This window comes from Tinamus guttatus, unplaced genomic scaffold (assembly GCF_059628265.1).
Source record: "Tinamus guttatus ecotype Peru unplaced genomic scaffold, ASM5962826v1 Tinamus_guttatus_pri_ptg000153l, whole genome shotgun sequence".
Lineage (NCBI taxonomy): Eukaryota > Metazoa > Chordata > Aves > Tinamiformes > Tinamidae > Tinamus > Tinamus guttatus.
The window spans coordinates 477,120-498,710 of NW_028288687.1; the positions used below are offsets into that span (position 1 = coordinate 477,120).

Genomic DNA, 21,591 nt, shown 5'->3' on the forward strand with positions numbered 1-21,591 from the left:
TTTCTGGGATTCCAGGAACATCCCGGTGTGGAAGGGGGAGGTTTGCAGGCTCTCAGGGCCATGGAATCGTAGCTCTGGGAGGTGCAGCTGAGGGGAAGCAGAGGCGCGGGATGAGGATGTGGTTGGTGTGACCACTCAGTCCCAATGTCCTCAGTCATTCTTGGTTTAGCCCCTTCTGTGAGGCTAATGGTGGAGTTTTATTTATTTGCTATCATCTCTCTGCTAAAATAGAAGCATTGCCTCCATCTCATTGGCTCCATCAAAAAAAAAGTGGCACAAGGTACACATTCAATACAGTGTCCAGGGGAGGAGTTGAAGACCATGTCGGTGGGCAGATCTGGTGGGACACAAGGAGGTGCTTCGAGGAGATGCTCCTGAAGCAGCCACCGCTCCTGCTGCTTCTCCAGAAGACGCGTGTTCCCGGCAGCTGGAGGCAGGCAGGAATCCACCTTCCTGGAGGTTTCCACTGAGGCCCTCCGGATGAACCAGGGATGGTGTCATTCTGCTCGGCATGCTGGCTCTTTCCGTTCCTCAACCACAGAAAGATGATGAATTCATATCTTAAACAAAATATTTGTTAGAAGTATTGTGACATGCACTTAAGATACTGTAGTTTTTCGTCCAAAAAAAGAAAAAAAGAAGTTGAGCTTTCTTTCTTTCTCTCTTTTTTTTTTTTTTTTTTTTTTTTTTTTTGCTTTTTTTTAGCTCTTTGGAACTCAAGCCAGTTTAATCTCTTTGGAATGAGTGCGTGAGCATGCCTCATTTTGCTGGGTTGGGAACCTGCTTTGTAACAACCCCTATACATGCACCGGAGCTGCTGGTGAACTTGTGCTGCAAGGCACACGTTTCCTGCACCAGGGTCTCACCAATGTCATTAAAAAGCTCCAGAAAGTTAAAAGAAAAAAGCCTAATTCAAACGCTACTAAAATAAATTGAAAGATACCCATGGCTTTCAATTAGTTTTGTATCAAGCCATAAGGAACAATGAAAAGATTGTTTTACAAGATTGGCTTTCCTGCGGAGTTACCATCCTTGTCTTGTGTGGGCAGCCCTCTCTTCATTAGCTGCAGCTCTATCATGTTCATGAGTTCCTAATTAAAATACGTGATTTATAGCCAGTTATCGCATGTTTGCAAGGAGAAGAGGAGATACTGAAGTCACAACTACATTAGTGCTTCCCTGCACCGAACACCGTGACACAGGGTGCGTAACCCCCTCAGCCCCTTCCCGTTAGCCGGAGCTGGCAAGACATTCCCGGCCGTACCGCTCCGGCGCTCCAGCGCGAGCTCTGCCCGGCCTGTCCTCAACGGCCACGGCCTGACAACGTGAGACAGAAGGAATGAGGTGTCTTTTGGGCAAAGGTTTGTGAGGAGACAACGACAACTTTAAGACATCCCGAAAAATGAAATCCTGTCAAAAAGCCAAATAGCTTTTGATAAATACAGAAACTGCAGCCAAAAGAAATGGAAGGGTCTCGTTCCGCAGAGCTGAGCCCGTGGCGAACAGCATGTGTTTGTACTTGAGACAGTTGTTGTATTACCTGCCTTACTGTCAGGAGTGGTTTGAGTTAGGTGGAGGTTTTAAAGTTCTCCTGGCGAAGGCAGGTTACAGAACAGCCTGGGAACAACAAGCAGGGGTGATAGCGCGTTGCCAAGCCCGCGCACCGCTTGGATATCGTTATTCATGCAAGGCAAATAACGGAATCCTTTTCGACCATTTCTCATGTTCTGGATAAACATACACTGGAATTTCAGAGTTTTCCAGCCCAAGTTTCTGCATGAGTAGTTATTTCTCTGCTTTACCTTCTGCTTTCAATCTGGAGAACGCACAAGCCCACTCTAGGCACTCCTTAGTGGGAACAAAGGATACAGATCTCCATTTCAGTCTCTGCATTTGGGTCTTTAAATCAGCAAATATTTATTCTCTTTTGTGCAAATAAAAGCTAACCTGGAGAGAATGAGATTCTCCAGATTGAAGACTTGCTAAACCCTGTTTATTCAGTTTTACCTGCAAACCTCTAGAGCTTCTCCATCCAGTATTGCATTTCCAACAGTCTTGGCTGTTCTGTCTCTTTGAAGAAAGACGATATGATGACTCTAGTATCCACTATTAGGAATGTGGAAAATTCCTTTGTATTTTATTTGCCATGAAAATAACATTCATCTGTATGTCTGCATTCCCACCTGAGGAGGAATTTCTTAATTTTTGGCAACATTTATTTTCCACACTAATTGGTTCTTAGAAGTATTTTTTTCTCTCTGTTTAATTGCGCCCTCATGAATTCCTGCCTCTCTGCTTTAACATTTGTTCCCTGATTGCGATTTCAGCCTCCGAGCTCCCAACCTTCCCTTGCTGGGAGCGGAGCAGGGCAGGAAGGTTCCTCACAGGTTTGTGGTTCAGCACTGGTCTCACCTCTGCAAGTTGGAACAATATTTTAACCTTCAGTTTGCAGCTGACTTGGAAATAAAGGGAAAACTAAATAGACCGGAGTGTGTTTGCGCTGCAGCTCCCATAATTTTCAGATGCGAAAAGGTATTTTCATCTTTTTCATACACTGATTCAGTGAGGGCTGTTGGGAGAGCAGATACCCTGATATCATTAATCTTGATACCCTTTTCAGCCACATTTTTGCTTTAACATGTATGTCTCAGTCATGGTGCAAAGATTCTCATTTCTCCATTGACTTTATTTACAACATGTTATTTACTGAAGATTTTCCAATAACTGCCTAATGTAAGCACCACAAACCTCATTGCCAGCATATGGTTTATTTTTTTCTGAAACCAGATACTTACAAAGTGGCTCCCTGCTCAAATTGGCACTGCTAAAATTTCAAGCCCTTAATGGTAGAGCCTAAGAAACCTCCTAATAAAAGTCTGGTAGAAAAAAAAAAGGCTTCTATTTTCTCAGTGTGTTTGATACTTAGGATGCAAAAGAATTGTTTGCACTGATGTGAGTACTCACAAAAAGCATGTTGGGTCCCGAGCAACAGCATTTACTGAACAAGGTGCCAGTAGAGAGCTGCAGAGCAGTCCTCTGGCCTCTGATTACTTACAGCAGTGGTTCAGAGGGAACGGGCTGATCCAGTGCCGTAAGAAAATCTCTGTTTCAAACGGATTTTTTAGCATTTCGGAGTCTGATAATCTGACGCAGATACGGAAGTTAATAAGATGTAACTATTGTCTAAATCTTCAGCCAAAACTAAATTTTGTCTAACATGTAACGTATTTTCCTTGCAGATGGGGACCGAAATTCAGTCCTGCTGGAAGGTGACGCCTCAGAGTCACCCAGTGCCCCAGCGGTGACATTAACCCTCGCTCCGTCGTTACTGGCAGCTCCGCAGGGCCGCGACGCCTCGGCCGGGGCAGCTCCACCAGGAACCCGTGGTCCTGGGCCACCGGCACCCACCGCGTCGTAGCCAAAACTGTCTCGTTGTCACCGCGTGGCTCTGCCAGCCCTGCTCCCTTTGCGCCTGCCAAATACCTGCTCAAACCAACATTCATTTCAGCCTCAGAGTTATTACCCCCCACATTACTTGTCTTCAACTATTATTGCCAAAGCCCTCATGCCTCGTTCGGGTGGATATTTCAGCAGATATTCCCTACCTGGGCTGTAGGACAAGCCTTTTTGTTGTTGTTTTTGACTTTGTTGTTGTTGTTAAATACTATCCTTTTCAAATATCTCATATCAAGATGGAGGAAATACTGTTAAAACAATGTTTTAATAAACAGCAGCATAAAATAATCAGTGTTTAATATCATCTCTGGCACGTGAAATACAAAAATGCACATACCTTAATTATAAAATAGCCTTTGTTATTACATTTTCATGCTCGCCTAATTGAAATGCCCATAATTAATAAATCAATCATCAAGTAATACAGTGATTAAACGCATGCAGTGAAAACAAAGAAAAATATTTGTATAAGGTAGTGGCTGAATATCACCATAATATATTTCAAGAACATCTACATCAGGTTAAAAATAAAAAGAAACAGACCAAGATATAAAATGCAGAGATGTATTTTCACTTCTGCTGTACAAAACATCATCACACTTTTGTGCAAAAGGATAAAAATAAAGTCATATTATACAACATTGTCAACTGAGCACAGATCGCTTTCATTCTGTGTACAACAAAAAACACTATTCAGTACAAAAAAGTTTTTGAGAAACTGTAATGTACACAGTACTTTTGTAAATCATTAAAGTGGTTTCAAATGAATTATCTAGGTTGCTTATACCTGAATGAATTTTAGCAGTAATACAAATGTCTCATTCCTAAAGTTAACACTAATTCACATTATTTGAACTGATAGACAAAATGGCTATCAATGAATTTGCTGCCTTATGGAATGTGAGTTTCCCTTTTTTCAGGGTTACTGGAGTCATAATCACTGAAATTATATATTGATCTGCAACAATAAATATTCCTGGGAAAACTGATTGTCATATATAAAATTGTGGTTTGGAGCCTTTCCATTAAAACAGTTGCATAGCAACAAAAGGATATAAAATTTCTGCTTTAGCTACCCATAAAAATTATGAAATGTTAACTTTGACTAAGTTGATTCAGGTTCTGAAATTAAAATATTTTAATTTCATTTCCTTTAAGGCATTCTCTTTACAACTCCAGCTACCTTTAGCAAACAATAGTAGATGATTTTTGCAGAATGCAAGAAGAAAACTCAGGCTATTTTGCTGTAATATAAAATGACTCTTTTGGTCTGAATCTGACCTCAGACTCCCAACTTAATAAAAGACCAAAATCCTACCTGAAGTACTTTATCCAGCTCTCAGATCACATATTTGAAACACAATCCTTGACTGCAAAATTTACAGACATCTTAACTAACTATTGGAATTGAAATTGCACACCCAGTAGATCTCTGAATATTTGCATCTCCTAAAAAAAGAGACAAATATTAAAATACGTTTTCAGTATAAAAAGTTTCTGTGATTTAAAACACATCAGAGGTCTAGAAAGCTGTGAAAAAGTGTAGGATAAAATGTTTTTATTAGAAGAAAAATCCCCCTTCCCCTTTTTGAATTGTTGGCGCTACCGAAAGAAGCAACGCGTCCGCTCGCGACGCTGCCCGTTCCTACCACAAAGTTGCGTCTGGTTGAGGCTGCCCATCCTGTTAAGCAGTTAAACTTCACAGAAGATACTTGTTGCAATGTCTGTTAAACAACCAGAAGGATCTTTAATAAAATATTTGAATATAAATCTTTTCTACGACTTTCTAGTTTGTATTGTAAATAGTTCTATTTACAAAGGCCTCCCTTATTTACAATTCAGCTGAAATCATAGATTCGTTAGGTCCATGGATGCTGGAGTCTCCTAATAGGGAAGACTGCTTCGAGTCAATTTTGTAGGGTTTTTGAGTTTTGTTTCCAAAAACTGTTACACCAATCCCCGCCGGATGGCTGGGAATGGCCATATGAGATAGCAAAGGGATATTTGCCTCCTGGTTGGATCCTGAGGACGGCAGGCTGGTGACGTGGCCCGTGCTGGTGGATCCGCTGGCACTGCTGGGCGAGCGGCTCTTTGGTGGAGGGCAGTGCTGGATCACCCGGGGTGGGCCTTGAGGTTGGTAGTGGGCGGCTGGGAAAGCAGCGTATCCTGGCGGAATCGGGTAGCCGTTGATGGGAATATAGCGCTGGTTCTGCGGGATCGGCGGCCCGATGAAGCCGGCGATTTGGCCCTGTGGCATTCCTTGTGCTGGAAACATGTAGTTGGGGTATCTGGGGTTGCTTAGGTTGCTCACGGGACTGGCGCTGAGCGACGTCGTCTGAGTGGTGGCATTCCCGCCGGACGGCGTGGTGGAGCTCGTGTGGCTGGAAAGGCCCTCCCAGGAGCGCAGCCTGGCATGGATCTCCTTGAAGCGCGGCCGGCGGGATGGCAGGTCGTGCCAGCACTCTGTCATCAGGCTGTACATGCGGGGAGGACAGTCTTCAGAGCAGGGCAGCAGCTGTCTCTTCCTGATCATCTCTATGACTTCTTGATTACTAAATCCATAATAGGGTTGAAGTCCGAAGCTGAATATCTCCCACAAAACGACTCCGAACGACCAGATATCTGAATCGGAAGAGAACTTGCCGTACATAATTGCCTCCGGTGGCATCCAGCGAATTGGCAGGAGGGATTTGTTTGGAACTCTGTAATAATCTGCGGAGTAGATTTCTCTCGAGAGTCCAAGGTCCGAAATTTTCACATGAAGTTGTTCTCCAATTAAAATGTTACGAGCAGCAAGATCTTTATGGACAAAAAAATGACTCGCTAAATACTCCATCCCTGCGGCAATCTGGACTGCAATATGCAGGAAATCCCCGTGGTCCAAGCTGGATTTCACGGTTCCATCCTCATCGCTGCTACACCCCACGTCTGAATGCGGCGATCGCATGATGAGAAATTCGTGGAGGTCTCCTTGGTTCATGTACTCGAACAGCATGCAGACAGGCTGCTCCTGCGTCACGACGCCGAGGAGACAAACGATGTTGGGGTGGTGGAGCTCGGCCATGAGCGACGCTTCCTGCTGGAACTCGGCCCACTGCTGGGGGTTGTTGAAGTCCTTCAGTGTCTTGATGGCCACAAGCTGAGCGTGGTCCATGCCGGGAAGGTAGAGATGGCCCTTGTAGATTTTGCCCAACGTGCATTCACCGAGTTCTTCCATGAAACGAACGGCAGACAGAGGCAACTCCTTCGCCTTGCTCTGGTAGAGAAATGACAAGAAGAAGGCATCAGAAAAGCACCCTGAAAATGTGTTTTTAAGTAAGAGATCTTTCTCGCACAGAAATTTGAGAATCTGCAGTTTACTGCAGCACTAGGTATTCTCCTAAAGGAGGATGCTGAGGTGTGAAATGGAAGGGCAGGAGCTTCCTCCCCGCTGTGCCCGCTGGGCAGCGTCCACCTCCTCGGTCGGCAGCAGAAAATCCCTGTTCCTCCTCGTGCGGCACTGCCCCACGCGGAGTCAGTGCCACGTGGGGACAGGACCGGGGAGGCCGGACGCTGGCGCGGGAGCTGCCCGGGCTGCGCTGCGCTCCAGCACTTACACACTGAAAACTGAGTCTGCCTCATCTCAGGAATGGGCAATTCACACACTTCGAGCTAAGGACGTGCTGAAGCGTTTCCTGGGCCAGGGCCTAAAGAAAAATAATAGTAATAGAAGAATGTCCTTGGAGCCAATTCTTCCTTGGCTTTTCCATTAACACTCCAGAGTCCCATAGAGATTGTTTCTGCTCACTCTTGACTGAATATTCAGTCCTCAAACACACAGGACAGAATCACTGGAAAAAACAGGAGCTCTTGGGCACTCTGTTGGTATTTTGGGTGCCTACACTCACTCTTAGGCCATAAAGCTGTATTACTTTCCGACATGAACTTCCACCTGTGCCTTAACACCTCCACCCCAAATCACTCATTTAGAGTCCTCACTATCACCAAAGGGAGCAATTAAAGGGTAATGACTGTTGAATTCACATGTAGTAAAATAGTGTAAACTTCAGCATTTGCATTTCCTGCAGATTGTAATTACAGCTTTACAGGGGAAACACAGGAAAAGAACTGACTTAAAAAAAATCATTACAAAGCGGCATCTTAGAATAAATGAATTCTAATTGTATTGACCACTTACAATTTTCAGATAAATGCTGCTTAAATAGTCATCATCATCATCAAGACATTTAAGTAAGCGGGCAGTAGACTGTACAGTGATGGCAGGAAATTAGCTATATTGTTGAGGAACAGATGGTTTACATTACACAAATCCTTTAGGCTAAAACTTGTTTAGGTCTGGCATATTGTAAATTATATTTTAGTAATGAAAGTGAAATGACCTCGCGCCGACCTCAGGCAAGGTTCGTCTGTTTGAACCAACAGAGTGGAAAACTATGAAAGAAAATGAAGTCATAAAGTTTTGGCAGGAAGGGCTCATTTCAAGTTAAGCGGCCATAAATCTGCTTAGTTTCTGTTTGACAAGTATTTGTCATATACTGGTGTACGAAATGTAAAGAAGTGTAAAATACATCGGGGGCAGCACGCCAAAGTAAACCGAGTACAAAGCGAGAGCAGCACGGGGAAGGCCACCGGCCCCATCTCTGCGTCCCTCCCTCCATTAGGTGAGTGACAAGACGAGCTTAGTTTATTATATTCTTTGAGGCAATTAAAATCCCTTAAAACTGGAGCAGGCTCTGGGATGAAACGTTAACATTTTTATTTGCATGAGCAAACACCCATCCACCTCACTGTGAGCTTGAAGACAAGGAGGGGTTTTACCCGAAGGTGACACTCGTGCTGGGGACGGCATTTAAAAATGAGATTTTACTTCCTTTGCTTCCAAATTGTGTTTGAAAGAGAATCAAAACAGTTGACACAGGGTTCACTGGGCTTCCTCGTAGGAAAATACAGAATTAGCATAAATAAAACAGAAAGCTTTTTGCAGTATATGACTTTAAATGTGAGAAGGAAACAGCACGGTCTATATTTGCAAACATAGCTGGGCAAGTGGCTTTGCTGTGCTGTGCACAGAAGGCATCAGGGTGTCAGGACCCCAGGTGAAAACCGTGACCTCCTTCAGACAGGCCAACATTCCCTGTTTTCAGCTGAGCCAGGATTTTACCCAGATACATGGTAGAAAGGGCACCAGGAAGCAAATCCAAATTTATCACCACGTCCAGGGCAGGCTGGATGCAGATTTAATTCTGGTATTTATCTAACTGAATGAGTATTGTACTATAATCTGCATTTGAGTATTAAGCCCGTATTAGTGAATAATACTTTCAACTGCTCTAAGCTGCACATGAAAGTGGAAATTAATAAGTTTAAAGAACAAGAAACAAGCTATATTTCCAAGTTTGTCATGCGGGACGCTGTGGATTTAGGATATATCAAAGGACCAAAGTCTGCCCCAGGCCCCTGGAGAGCCAGAGAGCACCACGCTGTGCTGCAGTCACAGATGTCAGCCCTGGCAGTAGCATCCTGTGCTCATGCCGTGCGATAACACCCAAATCCTGGTGGTCATGTGCTGCCTTTTTAAAATGTCCCTGCGTGCGTTTTGCATCGCCAACAGGCAAAAGCACCCCTGTGTTTTCCAGCACCACCACCCCGTGGCTTTGCTTTTATTGCTAACTTTTTTAAGAGTCTTCTACGCTTTCCTCTGCAACAACATGCATTGCCTGTGCATGCAAATCCAAGCACTTCGGACTCCTGAAGTGATTTTCCCTAATTGGGAACAACTATTTCTTCAAAAGCTATTTCTATACCCTTGACATTTGAGAGTGAGCAATAGCTGCATCCTATAGCTGCTTTATTGGCCTTAAAACAGAAAGCTATTCCTGGACTTGTCCAGGGACGGCCACAGGTCCTAAAGCCCCAGTGCACCTTTCCCTGAGCAGCTTCCCCAAGGAATGCCAGAGGCAGTGAAATTTAAAGAGGCAAAGCTTGTCATCCATGTCCCCCAAACCTCACCAAATAAGAATCTGGATTTGTTTTGCTATTTGCTAGCAAAAATAACAGCTCCTCTAAAATCACTTCTGATTCTGCAGACACCACAGTCTACCCAGCTTCTGCTGCAGTTCTGTGCAGTGCTGATTTCCACTTGGAGATGCTTCAAGAGAACAGTCTCCATCAAGTTGAAAACAAGACCCTCGTTTCCGCTTGTTGTGGAAAACAACACGATTAAATCATCTTTCCAGGAGTTTTTTTTTGCCTGTAGGTGGCAGAGCTCCTCGGCAGCCCCTAGGTTGGAGGTTTGCAGGCCGGGAGCTCCGGGGTGACGGCGCAGCCGCGCGTGGCCACGCAGCGCTCGAGCCAGCGTGGGGAGAGCGGAGTGAACTCGGCACAAACCTCTCCGGAGCCACTCGGGCTGAGTGAAAGATGACGTGAGGCTCCAGCAGAGCATGAAGAAGCTGCTGGGAAAACACAGTCGCATCTTTTTCCACACATGTAACCTCTGCCAAGCCTCCCAGGAAGGAAAGCAACAGCAGTTGCCTTTCTCCCCAACCTACACGAACATGTAGCGCAAGGGAGTTGGACTAGATGACCTCTAGATGTCATGTCATGTCTAGATGTCCCTTCCAACCTTAAGCATTCTATGATTCTATGACTCCATGGGGCCGGCAGGACGCCGGCTGCACCAGCAGACCTGGCTGCATCCCGGGAAGCGGGCAGGGGAGCGCTCACCTTGGGCTTGTAGGCATTGAGCATGGACATCTCCACGTTCTGCCCGCGCACGTGCTTGGGCTGCCGCTGCACGGGCGGCGAAGACGCCTTCTGGTTGTTGCGGCAGATGCAGATGAAGAAGAAGAGCAGGGCTATAGCCAGCGGGATAGTCACGCTCGGCACCAGGATATACAGGATTTCCATTTTGTTCTTTTCCTTGGAGTCCTTTGAATCTGGTTCAGGAAAAGAAGCAGGGAAAGAAAAATTAACAGAATGAAAAAAACCAGTGCATGCAGAACAATGCATGCAGTAGCCCTTGAAGAACTGCCTTAAAGAACTTGCAATTTCTATATACAAAGTACGTTGGGGTTTATTGCGAGCAGGAGCCCAGGGGCAGCAGAAATGCTGGGGGCAGAGGTAACTGTGAGGGGCAGGAGCTGAAGGATTAAGGATTCCAGAGCAGGAGAGGTGGGAGAACACATGGGAAATGTGAGGAAATCCAGGGAAATGGCAAGAGAGATGACAGTTCTAGCAGCTGGGTCAAAAAAGAAGCTGATAAAACTTAGGGAGGGACTAGCAGTGCTACTTATCATGGAAAGTCAGTGAGAAAGGCTTAAACAGACCAAATGTAGAGCAAAGTTTAGCATAATCTTTAAAAGAAAAGCACTCACACCCTGAGGGCTTGGTCTAAAGTGGTTTAATGGGCTAATGGAAAATGCCTCTCCTCTGCCAGCCTTGTACCAACAACGTGGCATCTTGGCAAGCTGGCAAACGGGCCACAGTCCTGAGAGCTGAAAGGGAAGCCAGAGCTTGTGTACAACCTGCATCCCAGCTCTGGAAAAGAAGGGCTTGGAAGAGGTCTCGGGAAGCGGAGAGCAAGTGGATCTCTTGCATGACCATTCCTATGATTCAGAGCAGGCATGGATGCAAACACGAGCTACAGGGCATGCCGGGAGCTTGGAAGATCTCCTTGACCTGCAGGTCTGAGTTCCAGCCCAGCTATTTGCAAGAAGGCAGTGAATGTCTGGGCAGCATCAGGCTTGAGCTGATTCTGGAGAATGGGGACTCCTTTATGGTTCCTACAGGGTCATTTGGGTTTGTTTGTCTGCATTATCCGAGCTGGATTTGTAGAAGTGCTTAACGGCCCACACAGACATGGCTCATGCTCCTAATTAAACATGAACTTGATCTGAAGCTTGGGCTTGTTTCAAGTTGTGACAGAGGCAAAGTTCAAACATTTCTGGATGTCACTTTGCGTAAACCCTCTCCTCTTACGGGCTCGCGCTGTCCCTGGCTCCTCCAAATGCTCTTTTTGGACCCTTTGATTTGGCGTGAGCTGCACCAACCGTGTTTGAACTGAGCAAAGGGGAGGCCTCAGGCTGGTGCTGCTCCGTGTTTTCCCCTTCCCACATTCAAGACAACAACTTTGTATGTAGGGGGCGAATCTACTGCCGCTTCCGAGAAAACTGCAAGATACTGGTGAAGGAAGAGGGCATCAAGAGGAGACAGAGAGAGACCCGGGTGCTAGTTCATCACCTGAGCTATTCTGAGCAAATGGGGTCATTACTTGTATTAATTAGCAACCGCTGCCAATAAGGCTCATTAGGTTATGAGGTTTCTTGGGAGCTATCCCAATTAAAACCATTTCCCAGCGAGGCAGGATGCACAACGCTTATTACAGCAAGCCTCACGTGGTGCTCTCAGCTCATGCACAAGCAGCAGACAGCGAGGCCCACGTGGTGCTTTGTTTTTAATATGCAGATTAGCATTTAACAATTAAATTCCTGCTCACCTGATATAGCTCTGTTTGCCTGCATTTAAAATAACAATGCCATCGAACGGCACAGTGGGTACAGTTTAATGCGGTGGTGAGCGGTAATTAAAACCCTTGTCAGGAATTCACCAAGCCAGCCAACTTCATTTATTTTCTAGCAAAATGTCCAAATCACAGGCTTTTGCAATGTGTATTTTGCAAGGAAAAATAGGGGAAACACAGAAGGGGCATGGGCTCAGCCAAAAGGCTCTGAAGCCTCTGCACAGTCCTACAGGGAACCCTGCTGATTGCTGCTTATATCCAGATTTTGGTACCAAAGGCTTGAAAAAGACCTCCCTCTATACATATATTTATGTATAATCTTACTGCTTTTTTTTTTTAATCTACCACTATTCAATTAACAAGAAAAATAATGCTATGCACACCAGGATAATAGGAAAAGAGCTACAGACTTCTAACAGGCATATATGAATTTTAGCATGGGTTTGAGATCCATACTGTATAGCCCAGATTATCTGTGCTTCCTCCTCTTTCAGTAAGAACATAATGTAGAGCCCTTTTGGCACCCCTGGGAATCTTTCCATTAATTGACCAAGACTTTGGAGCTTGGCTCAGCTTTGGAGACGTGGCTCAGACCACGTCTGACTAAAGAAAGTTCACAGCTATAACCAGAAATAATTTAATTTGGTTCTGGCAGTAACATCAAAATGCATCTTCTTCCTGGGAAAGGTTACTGGGACAACTTGAAGTTTCATATGGAAGTTTCTCCTGAGAATTTCCAGAACATTTCTAGGGGAATTTCTGACATGTCCACGGAAATAGCTGTACGTTTCCTTGACATGCCAGCAATATTGTTATTTTTAAAGCATGTCAAACAATTAGGAACCTTTTATTCAGGTCTTCCACCACTTCCTCCACATCTCAGAAGTGGAGAGTGAAAAAGGGAGCCGAATCTCAATTACTGCTCAGTTTGCAAAACCAAAATCCAGCGAGGGTGGTTCTGTAAACCCAATGCTAAAATATAGCTAGAGAGATTTGGCAAGATTTGGAGATATTTTAAAATAAGGCCTAGGCCTTATTAAGGGAATTTATTGAAATGGCTAAAGTTTTAATATAAAACAAGATGGAGAAGTTTTTGAAACTGCTTGGTGGGTCAGTGTCAAGAGCGCAGATTGGGCGATCCCCTGTTTTATTCATCCCCTTTTCCTTCCCGTGCTAAAGCAGCGCCCCATTTCCCCTTGGAAAAGGGGCCGCAGGAGGCCGGTAGTTACCGCACGCCGGGACGTCGCAGAGCTCGGACTTGAAGTTCTCGTCCAGGGTGAAGCACCACGGGGCCTCCTTCTGCCCGCCGGGGTTGCGGCAGTACGAGTGGCCGCCGTTGAGCTCGGGGTAGCGCACGGCCGTGAAGGTGTGCGCGTGGGGGTACTGCGACACCCAGGGCTGGCACTGCCGCCCCGAGCGCGTCACGCTCGCCGTGCCCCGGTAGTCCACGCCTGTGCTGTTGTAGCACTTGTGATCTGCAAAAACGGGAAGAAGAGTGAAGGCAACGGGGGCGAGACGGAGCGTTCCCGGCCTCGCCGGCCACCGCGGCTGTCACGGAGCCAGCACGGGAGCGCGGGCGGCCCGTGCGCCGCGGCCGCGGCACGGCGCCTGCTTTGCCCTCGCATTCCTGGGAGGATTTAAAGCTTATGGGCTGTAATGAAAACAGCTTACAGCAAGCATTTTTAATAAAGGATACACAAAAGAAGTCAAAGCGGCAGTGGGAAGCGGCGTGGCAGGCATGAGCAGGAGGGGTTGCAGGAGACACGTTCGTGCTCTGCCTGCGCCCGTGCACGAAGGAGCGGGCTGCCCGGCCGCAAGAGGAGCCGGGGAGATGCCGTAACCAGAGCCCCAACGGACCCACATCCTATGGACTTTGCTGGCCAGCATTCCCAAACTGCAGCCGCTGTCCAGGTATCAGGCTGAGGACACACACTGAAGACACTGTGTTGCCCAGGATTGAAAAGTTTAAGGAGAAATCAGGGCTTCCTCCGCAGTATTGATTAGGGAAGTACTGGGGTCAAGTTCACCATTCAAGAAGAGTGTTTCTGAGTTCCGACTCTCCCGGGACTTGTGGCACAAAATGTTTTCACTTACTTTTATTTATAGGATCCGCCATGGGAATTCCAATCCGGATACAATTTACAGCCTCCGGGCTGTCTGGCTGGGGAAGATCTTCGCAGTTGGGCAGCTTCAGTCTCATCAGAATCATGGGGTTAGACCTGGCAAAGATGTACTCGGTCTGGCACAGGACGTTCTCCAGGATTTCACACTCGTCGCGGCACAGGTCTCGCGGCTTGGGGGCGGCCGACGTCTCGTCGCAGTAGGGGAAGGCGTAATGGCACAGCGAGGGGATGGCAAACTGGGAACATTTGTCCGACAAATGGCTGGAGGTGCCGATCATGGTGAAGGCAGCTGCAATAGGCACAAAAGGGGGTTACTAAACCTGGTGGGAATTTTATTCCTGCGTTCTCACCTTCATGGCACAACTCTTAACTTCCCGTTGGGTGATGAACTTGCCTTCTGGAAATGCAGAGCCTTGTTGCATTAAAATAATGATGCTGATTCCACGGACAGAAAAGCACACACCCATTTCTTTCCCACTGCATTAACGTTAAGCATGATCCCAAACCCCCAAAGCTGACTGCACACCTCTTTTCCAAAATAATTTCTAATGGTTTACAAAATCTCATAGCACTTGTATGTCCTAGGCCCCACGGGTAAGAATAGAAGTCTCCACAGGCTCTAGAAGGACAAAGCCTTTGGGAAATACCCTCCTACTTTTCCAACTAAATGGTGTAGACTTGCACTGCTGGCTGTACGAACATCATGGGTCTTACCCGGGGGCAATGCCAAAGGTTTTGTAGCAGTCCTGACAACATCTCTGAAATGTAGGAAGGGCACTGCAGGAGCAAGAGAAGGTCAACTTATAAGGAAAGGCTGATAAAGTATCCATATCCTGATGCTCATTTCTGATGGCTCCTTTCTGACCATGAAGGCAAATGCCACCTGCTGAATGACGTCTACAGCTTCTTCCAGCACCCAGGGCTCTTCCACATTCTTGACCACAGACTAATTCACCAAGGTTGGTCACTTTTCTAATTCCTGCTCGACTAAGAGCACAGGGCGGCCCTGCAGAGAGCCGCTCATCTGAGCTGCCCCTTCTCCCTAGAAACCCCTCTTAGCTTCCCACGGGGAAGCGGGTGAGCAGGGACAGGAGGTGAACAGGGACACGAGGCCTGCTCAGATCCTACAGCCTCATCAGCCAACTCAGCGCACGAGGATGGGCCCCGCGGCAGCTGCAACCTGACATTACCACCAGCAACAAGAAGGGCAAGAAGGAAAGGCCGTTTCTGACCCACCTGTGATCTGATTTTCTATTTCCCCTTGCATGTGCAGCGACTCCATGTAGATGGTTCGATTGCCAATGAACCTCGCGCAGGCGATGCCTCTGTAGGGCTGGCAAAACCCGTCCTCTTCATACTCATCCCTGCAAGCAAGCACACGCACCACAGGGTGAAACAGTCAACACGGGGACCGCAGTGTCCCCGCGGGACGAGCAAGCACAACCCACCTGGAAAATGGGATTTATATTTATTTAAATCTGCTAAGACACTGCTCTTTCTGCTTCCCAACCAAACTTGAACTCTACTAGCAATAAACATAGCAGGAAGAGTCATATGGGCAGAGACAGAATTAAAAGTGTATATTAAAAATCACACCCCTCCCACCACTGATACCCTTAAAATGGGAAATGTTTCTTCAGTGCTTTGTGAGTGTGGTAACAGTTATTCCTAAGGCAGAACGAAAGCTGAAACAGGAGTTAAATTGACATATTTCTTTCATTAGGTCCTTTGTTTTATACACTATAGGAGACATTTAATACATAAATCCAGATGTTAAAATATTTGCCAATATTCTTCAAACAAAGCAAAGAAAGGAAATTACCAAACCTCTGAAAGCCAGACCCGGCGCTGCTTATTTTGAACAGATAATCAGCACTAACTGTTGGCACATAGCGCGGTTAATTTTCTGCGTGTTTGAGGAGGGGTTTGTGTTCATGATCGCTGACACATGCACCCGACTGCACGAGTCACCCCGCCTGCCTTCCCGCTTGGAGAATCCGGCTGGGATTGGGGAGAGGATTCCTGAAGAGCTGCACACCTAGGCGGGGGCCTGGCAAAGGAAGATTTGCTAAAGTCTCACTTTTTACTCGTGCTGGGTCCCAAATTAAGAAAAATATTATTGGAAACCCCCCTGAGGATGATCATATCTGGGTAGGCAAGGGGTTACTTCCTTGAGTGCTTTTTTTGACCAGTCAGTCTTGCAAAATTCATCCTCCCCTAGGCGCTGAAAGCCTAAGAGCAGAATTGGACTATGCTCTTAACAGCGAAAAATCAGAGCTTTTTTAATCAACTCTGCCATTAAGTTTAACAAAAGCCACTTTCATGCCCTCCTGAAGCCCTCCCAGCGAGCGAGCGCTTGGAAATGCAAATCGCGGCCGGGCTCTTTGGAGCGGGCGCGCATTGTGCGCGCGGCTTAGCGCGGGGTCCCGCGCGGCGCGGGGCGCGCAGCGCTAATGGGATTAGGGGCAGGAGCGCCGCGGCTGCCTTCCAGGGCGCCCCGGCATCTTTCAGCAAACGCGTCGGCAGCCGGCGCCGGAGCGGGGTCCCGGCGCTCACGCTGCGCTGCTTTCCAGTTCACACAGCTAGAAGCGAGAAACCATGAATTAAATAAGTAATTTATGAGTGTGAAGGCAGGGGGAGAGGGAGCAGGGAAGAGGAGCGGTCGAGATGGAAACCTCCTTCCAAAGTCATTTCAAATCAACTGAGAAATCCATGGGAAGAAATCCAGGCTCCACTTCAGTGGATGATGTTCTCAAGATGTTCCCGACTGTTGAAGCACACTGAACCAGACTGCAAAAGCACAACCTATAAACTGCAAATTCAACTCTTCATTAACCAGAGCAGCAGTAAGCTGAGAGGTCTTGGGTGATGGTTACTCCTGCGGGGACTCAGAGATCTTGGCCTGAGCTACACAAACACATCCATGTGTTCCCACATGGAGTTGGCTCTGGCTAAAACGCTGCTACTCCGTTGGGTCTTGAAGAAACAAAAAAAGGAGCAACAGCTGAAACCTGAGCTAAAAAACCACAATGTCCACCTGGATGTCCGTTCTCCATCATTGAATCAACAATCAGGCAACATATTATCCAATAATGAACAATTTATTTTGGAATTTAACTTCGGGGCTATAGCTAGCAGCATCTGCTCTTGGAGGTGATCAAGCATTGCAATTTAAACACAGGGTTAGACAGGGAAGCCCAAACCAGGAGGAATGTGATTAACATATCAACAAGTACCTCGCACTGAGATTCACCTTTGAGCTAAAGCAGATTTAACTGAAATAGCTGCACACCTAAGGACCGTGAAGGAGCTGGGACACCAGTTCACCTTGCTGGAAATGCCCTGAGGTGCAGGATTTTGGAGATAATCTCAAAATGTGAAGATTAGTGTAATGAGAGTCATCCAGATCCCAAAGAGTCTTCCTCCAGGGGCTGAATGCCAAGAGTTGAACTCACTGAGGTAAAACACAAGATTAGTAGCTCAAATGGAGCATCGCAATTTTGAATTGTTTTGGAATTAGCCCCACTGATGGGGCAGAAGGAAAACTCAAATGAAAGGAACAGGAGTATCTGAGTATGACAGAAATAACCCTGGGACAAGAGATTACTCAGTCGCTTGGTCTCGGTGCTGAGAGCTGCTAAGCCGGGGTGGATGATAAAGCAGTTAGTTGTCCCAGGAAACGCTGGGCTGTTACGTTCACCTACTGCTTCTGACAGCTAGGAACAGTTCAAAATAGCTGCTCCCCCGATGGAAGACTTGATTGTATCTCGGTAGCACTTTGTTGCAGTGAAGTTCCTGGCACACGCCGGCCGGAAAGCAGCGGGAGCCCCACGTTGCCCTCCCTCCGCTTCCAATCATCCTTCCTCGTTCTCCATGTTCGGTCCGAATCTCCTCTTGCCTCTGCATCTGTAAACGAAGCCAGGCCCTCGCCGCAGCTCCCTTCCTCGCGGGTGCCCTCGAGCTCTTCCCCACGAGATGGCTCAGGATGAACATTCTTACATGGGGAATCCCTTCACTTGTCTCGTCCCCCAGAACCCAGCGTTTCGGGGGAGCAGCCAGCGCTTCACCTGAGACCACCTGCACCAACCGGAACGTTGTGAAGGCTCCATGGGCTCCCAGAGGCTTCGTCCAGCGGTGGGTTTACACAAACAGCAGCACGCGGGCCAACAGCAGCCATGCGGCCTGCCACGGAGTCCGCAATGGCAAGCAGAGCTCACACAAGCTGGAAGCAGCTTCCCCTGCCCTCGTGGCTGCCAGCTGGCAGGGGTGGAGGGCTGGCTCTGAAACACGGCTGCCTGTTCTTGGGCTCGACACCCCGGTCACCAGGCCCGCTCGCGCAGTTCAAGTTTTACATACTTCAGATGCCTTTTGTAAGCTAATCACCGCTGCTCAAATGTGCATCTGTTCCACGCTCCTGATCCACTTCAATCCTGAGCAAAAAAGAATGGGTCCCTTGGGCTCGAACAGGAGATGAGCCCAATTCAGCAATGGGTTTGTGTTAAAATACGTGTACAAGCTTCAATGCCAAAGCAAGGGGAGCCAGGGTAAGCACTAAGGCATTGCTAACTGGGGATGGACTTACTCACTCGCTGACCTAGGGATGTGACCAAGGAGCAACTGAAAGTCACAGATGTTCCCCTGAGGGGAGAACTCGAACCGTCCCGTGAGCAGCGGCCGCCGCGGGGCTGCGGTGCCGCCCCGGCCTCGCTGCCGGCCCTGCGCCCCAAGGCCTGGCCGCGGTTCAGCTGCGAGCAGAGGGGAAAGAGGAAGGAGGTGGATTTTAATGACTGACAGATGATAAAGCGCTGCGCTGTTTTACGATTATTTCTTTCCAAATTTGGTTTCCACTCTGTTTTCTGTTTGACTCTTTTAATATTCCTGGGCTGGCCCTGATGTTTATCTTGGAGCTTGCCCATGCCTTTCAGGTCCTGCTGAGGTTCCCCCATGACAATACTTTTGGCTTCACATAACGGTATTGCATATTACATTTACTTCATACTCAGGTGTCCTTAAGTATTGGATTGAACAAAGAAGACAGAATAAGAGCTCTGAAGGGCATTCCCACCTCCTAACCCGACCCAATCCAACCCGGTGCTGGCACCAGAATGCAAGATCAGCCATGGGCCTTCACACGGCCAAAACCTGAGAACCTCTGTCTCTCTTTTGGTTACAGAGGCTGCCTAGAAAGATCAGCATCCTAACCAGGTACTTCATGTCTCTTTGGATACACCTGAATACAAATGAATGTAACTTGGTCATTCACAAAGACCAAGTCAATTACTCAGATTTTCACGGCGAATTTCTCAGCAGTGGCCTGGATTTCTTCTGGATACCCAGTACTTGCTGTATTGCAAGAGACTCCGCTCACACGAGCAAAGCAAATGCAGGACATACAGAAGGAGTCAGCAGCAGAGGAGAGGCACGGGCCTTGGCACTCATTCTTCACTGACAACCCTCCTGCCACCACATGTTAAGTACTAAGAGAGTTTTTCTTAAAAAGAAGGGGTCTGCAAGCTTGGGGCTGGAAATAATTGCAGATGGATTGCCAAGAGCCCGTCTTTCACGTGCTGTTAAAGATGGCAAAGGTCTTGACACATTCCACCTAGACGGAACCAGAAGGAGAGACCAAGTCACAGCAGAAAAAAAGATTTGCAAACAACTGACAGAGAACTCACTGTCACCACTCGGGTTCATTTTCTCCTCATTAATTTTCTTCTGGTTTCTCTTAGCGATATTTATATCTGTCAACTCTGGTCACCAGCAGCTTTTCACATACTGAGATGGTAATAAATTAATAAAATAACCCTCAACCAAAGAATGACCAATGCAAATAATTCATGCTTTTCCTCCTTTCCTTTGCTTCTTGTTCAAACCATCCCAGTGGCTTTCTTGGTGTTACCTGAATTCCCAGTGAGATCCTGCTCTGCTGTCTGGGATAGTCTCTTCTACCCCATCTGCCCTTGGGATATTAAAGAGGAAGCCAGGAAAGGCATTAAAGGAAAACAGTTTATAGCTCCACATGCAAAGCTCTTACAGAGAGAGAAAGTCCACATTCAATGCAAAATGCATTAGTTTGTGCTGGGAATACAGGGATCACACCTCTGCAGAACATGCTTTATAAATGGCAATTTTGGCAAGACCCAATGTAAAGGCCACTTTTCAGCATCTTCCCTGTCCTTTTCTAGCCTTTTTCTAAAGTACAAGACATTGTCCATATCTCAACTTTCCTGGCAAATGCCAAGGCCTAGGAGCTAAGTTCAGCAAAAGCTTTGTTATGAGACTTTAACATGAGCTCATTTAGAAGTATTTAATAAATTAATGCAAAAGCTAGACCTTGTGAGATCATGTTATATTATTACAATATCCAGTGTATTCATAACACATACTCCAAAATCAGTGTAATTGGGCAGTCATGTCTACCATGCCCCCCAGGCTTTTTTGTTTGCTTTGAGGAAGGATTCATGTGAATGCAGTGAGAAAGAAGCATAAATGCACAATTAATACTGATAGCTTGAGAGAAAATGGGCAAAGGAGAGATGTGGGGCACGACCAAGTCCCCAGTGCTTTAAGTGTCCTCAGAGAAAAGACAGGACCACAGCTCTCCCACTGCACCCATGCTCCAATACCAGCCTGTAATGATATATAGTTATGCTTATGTATGCTAAATTAGATGGCCAGATTAGCATTGCTTTGGCAACCAACTCTGCAGCTGACACCAATGTAAATAGTTGAATGTAATTAAGAGACACCGAGGCCTTAATAAAATCAGGACCAGCCCAACTCCCTGCAAGAGCCGCACAGGAGGGTCCTAAAATGCACCTAGCGCTGGGCTCCGAGCGAGAGCCGCACGGGACAGCGCGGAGCCGCCAGCCCTGCTCCACAAAACCCCGCCGTTAATTAAAAGGCACATCAATAATTTTTTTCTTATTACATATATCAAATAAACCATCTGTACATGTATTAATGCTGCATAATTTATTTTTACATTGTTAAATAAATTGCATTTGGTTCCATATTCATGTTCCAACTTTGCCCAGAATAAAATGTTAAGAGTTTACACTTGGCAGATACCCCTTAAAGCAAACAGATGAATAATATTCTGTCATACTTTCCAAGTGAGCAAAAAAACAGTCGCTAACTTTGAAAATGGGAACATATTGGCTCTGCTTCATAACAATATTTCAGAAATGTGAGGACTGTATTTTACTTTGCAAAAAGAAGAGTATTGCCCAGACTTGCATGTCCCTGTGTAATTTAAGGAAAAGATCTGTGTAATATTAGCTCAGGCTGTTCTGACACCCCTTTAAAGTCACAGGGCAGCTAGGGTTGAAGTGGCTCAGTGGAAAAGCACAGGCATAAAATAAAAAATTAACAGCGCTGCTGCTTTGTCATCATTACATTTCGGGAGTCCCAGCCCCTTTACACCTGGTGCCCAGAAATAATCCAGAAATAACTCAAAGAGCAGATCCAACCTGCCTGCCTAGCGGTGCCGCT

The 21,591-nt window shown here is 46.7% G+C and overlaps 1 protein-coding gene across 1 annotated transcript in view; it reads right to left on the minus strand.

The window, feature by feature from the left end:
* Window positions 1–4,006: 4,006 nt before the first annotated feature.
* The window catches only part of ROR1 (ROR family WNT receptor 1), a 40,108-nt gene continuing 22,523 nt past the window's right edge, over window positions 4,007–21,591 (minus strand). Inside the window, exons 4-8 of the mRNA XM_010214737.2 lie at window positions 15,334–15,461; window positions 14,069–14,386; window positions 13,204–13,449; window positions 10,180–10,391; window positions 4,007–6,712 (exon numbers count right to left, since the gene is read on the minus strand). Of these exons, the coding sequence (XP_010213039.2) occupies window positions 5,288–6,712; window positions 10,180–10,391; window positions 13,204–13,449; window positions 14,069–14,386; window positions 15,334–15,461 (2,329 nt within the window). The 3' untranslated portion in view covers window positions 4,007–5,287. The remainder of the gene's footprint in view (window positions 6,713–10,179; window positions 10,392–13,203; window positions 13,450–14,068; window positions 14,387–15,333; window positions 15,462–21,591) is intronic.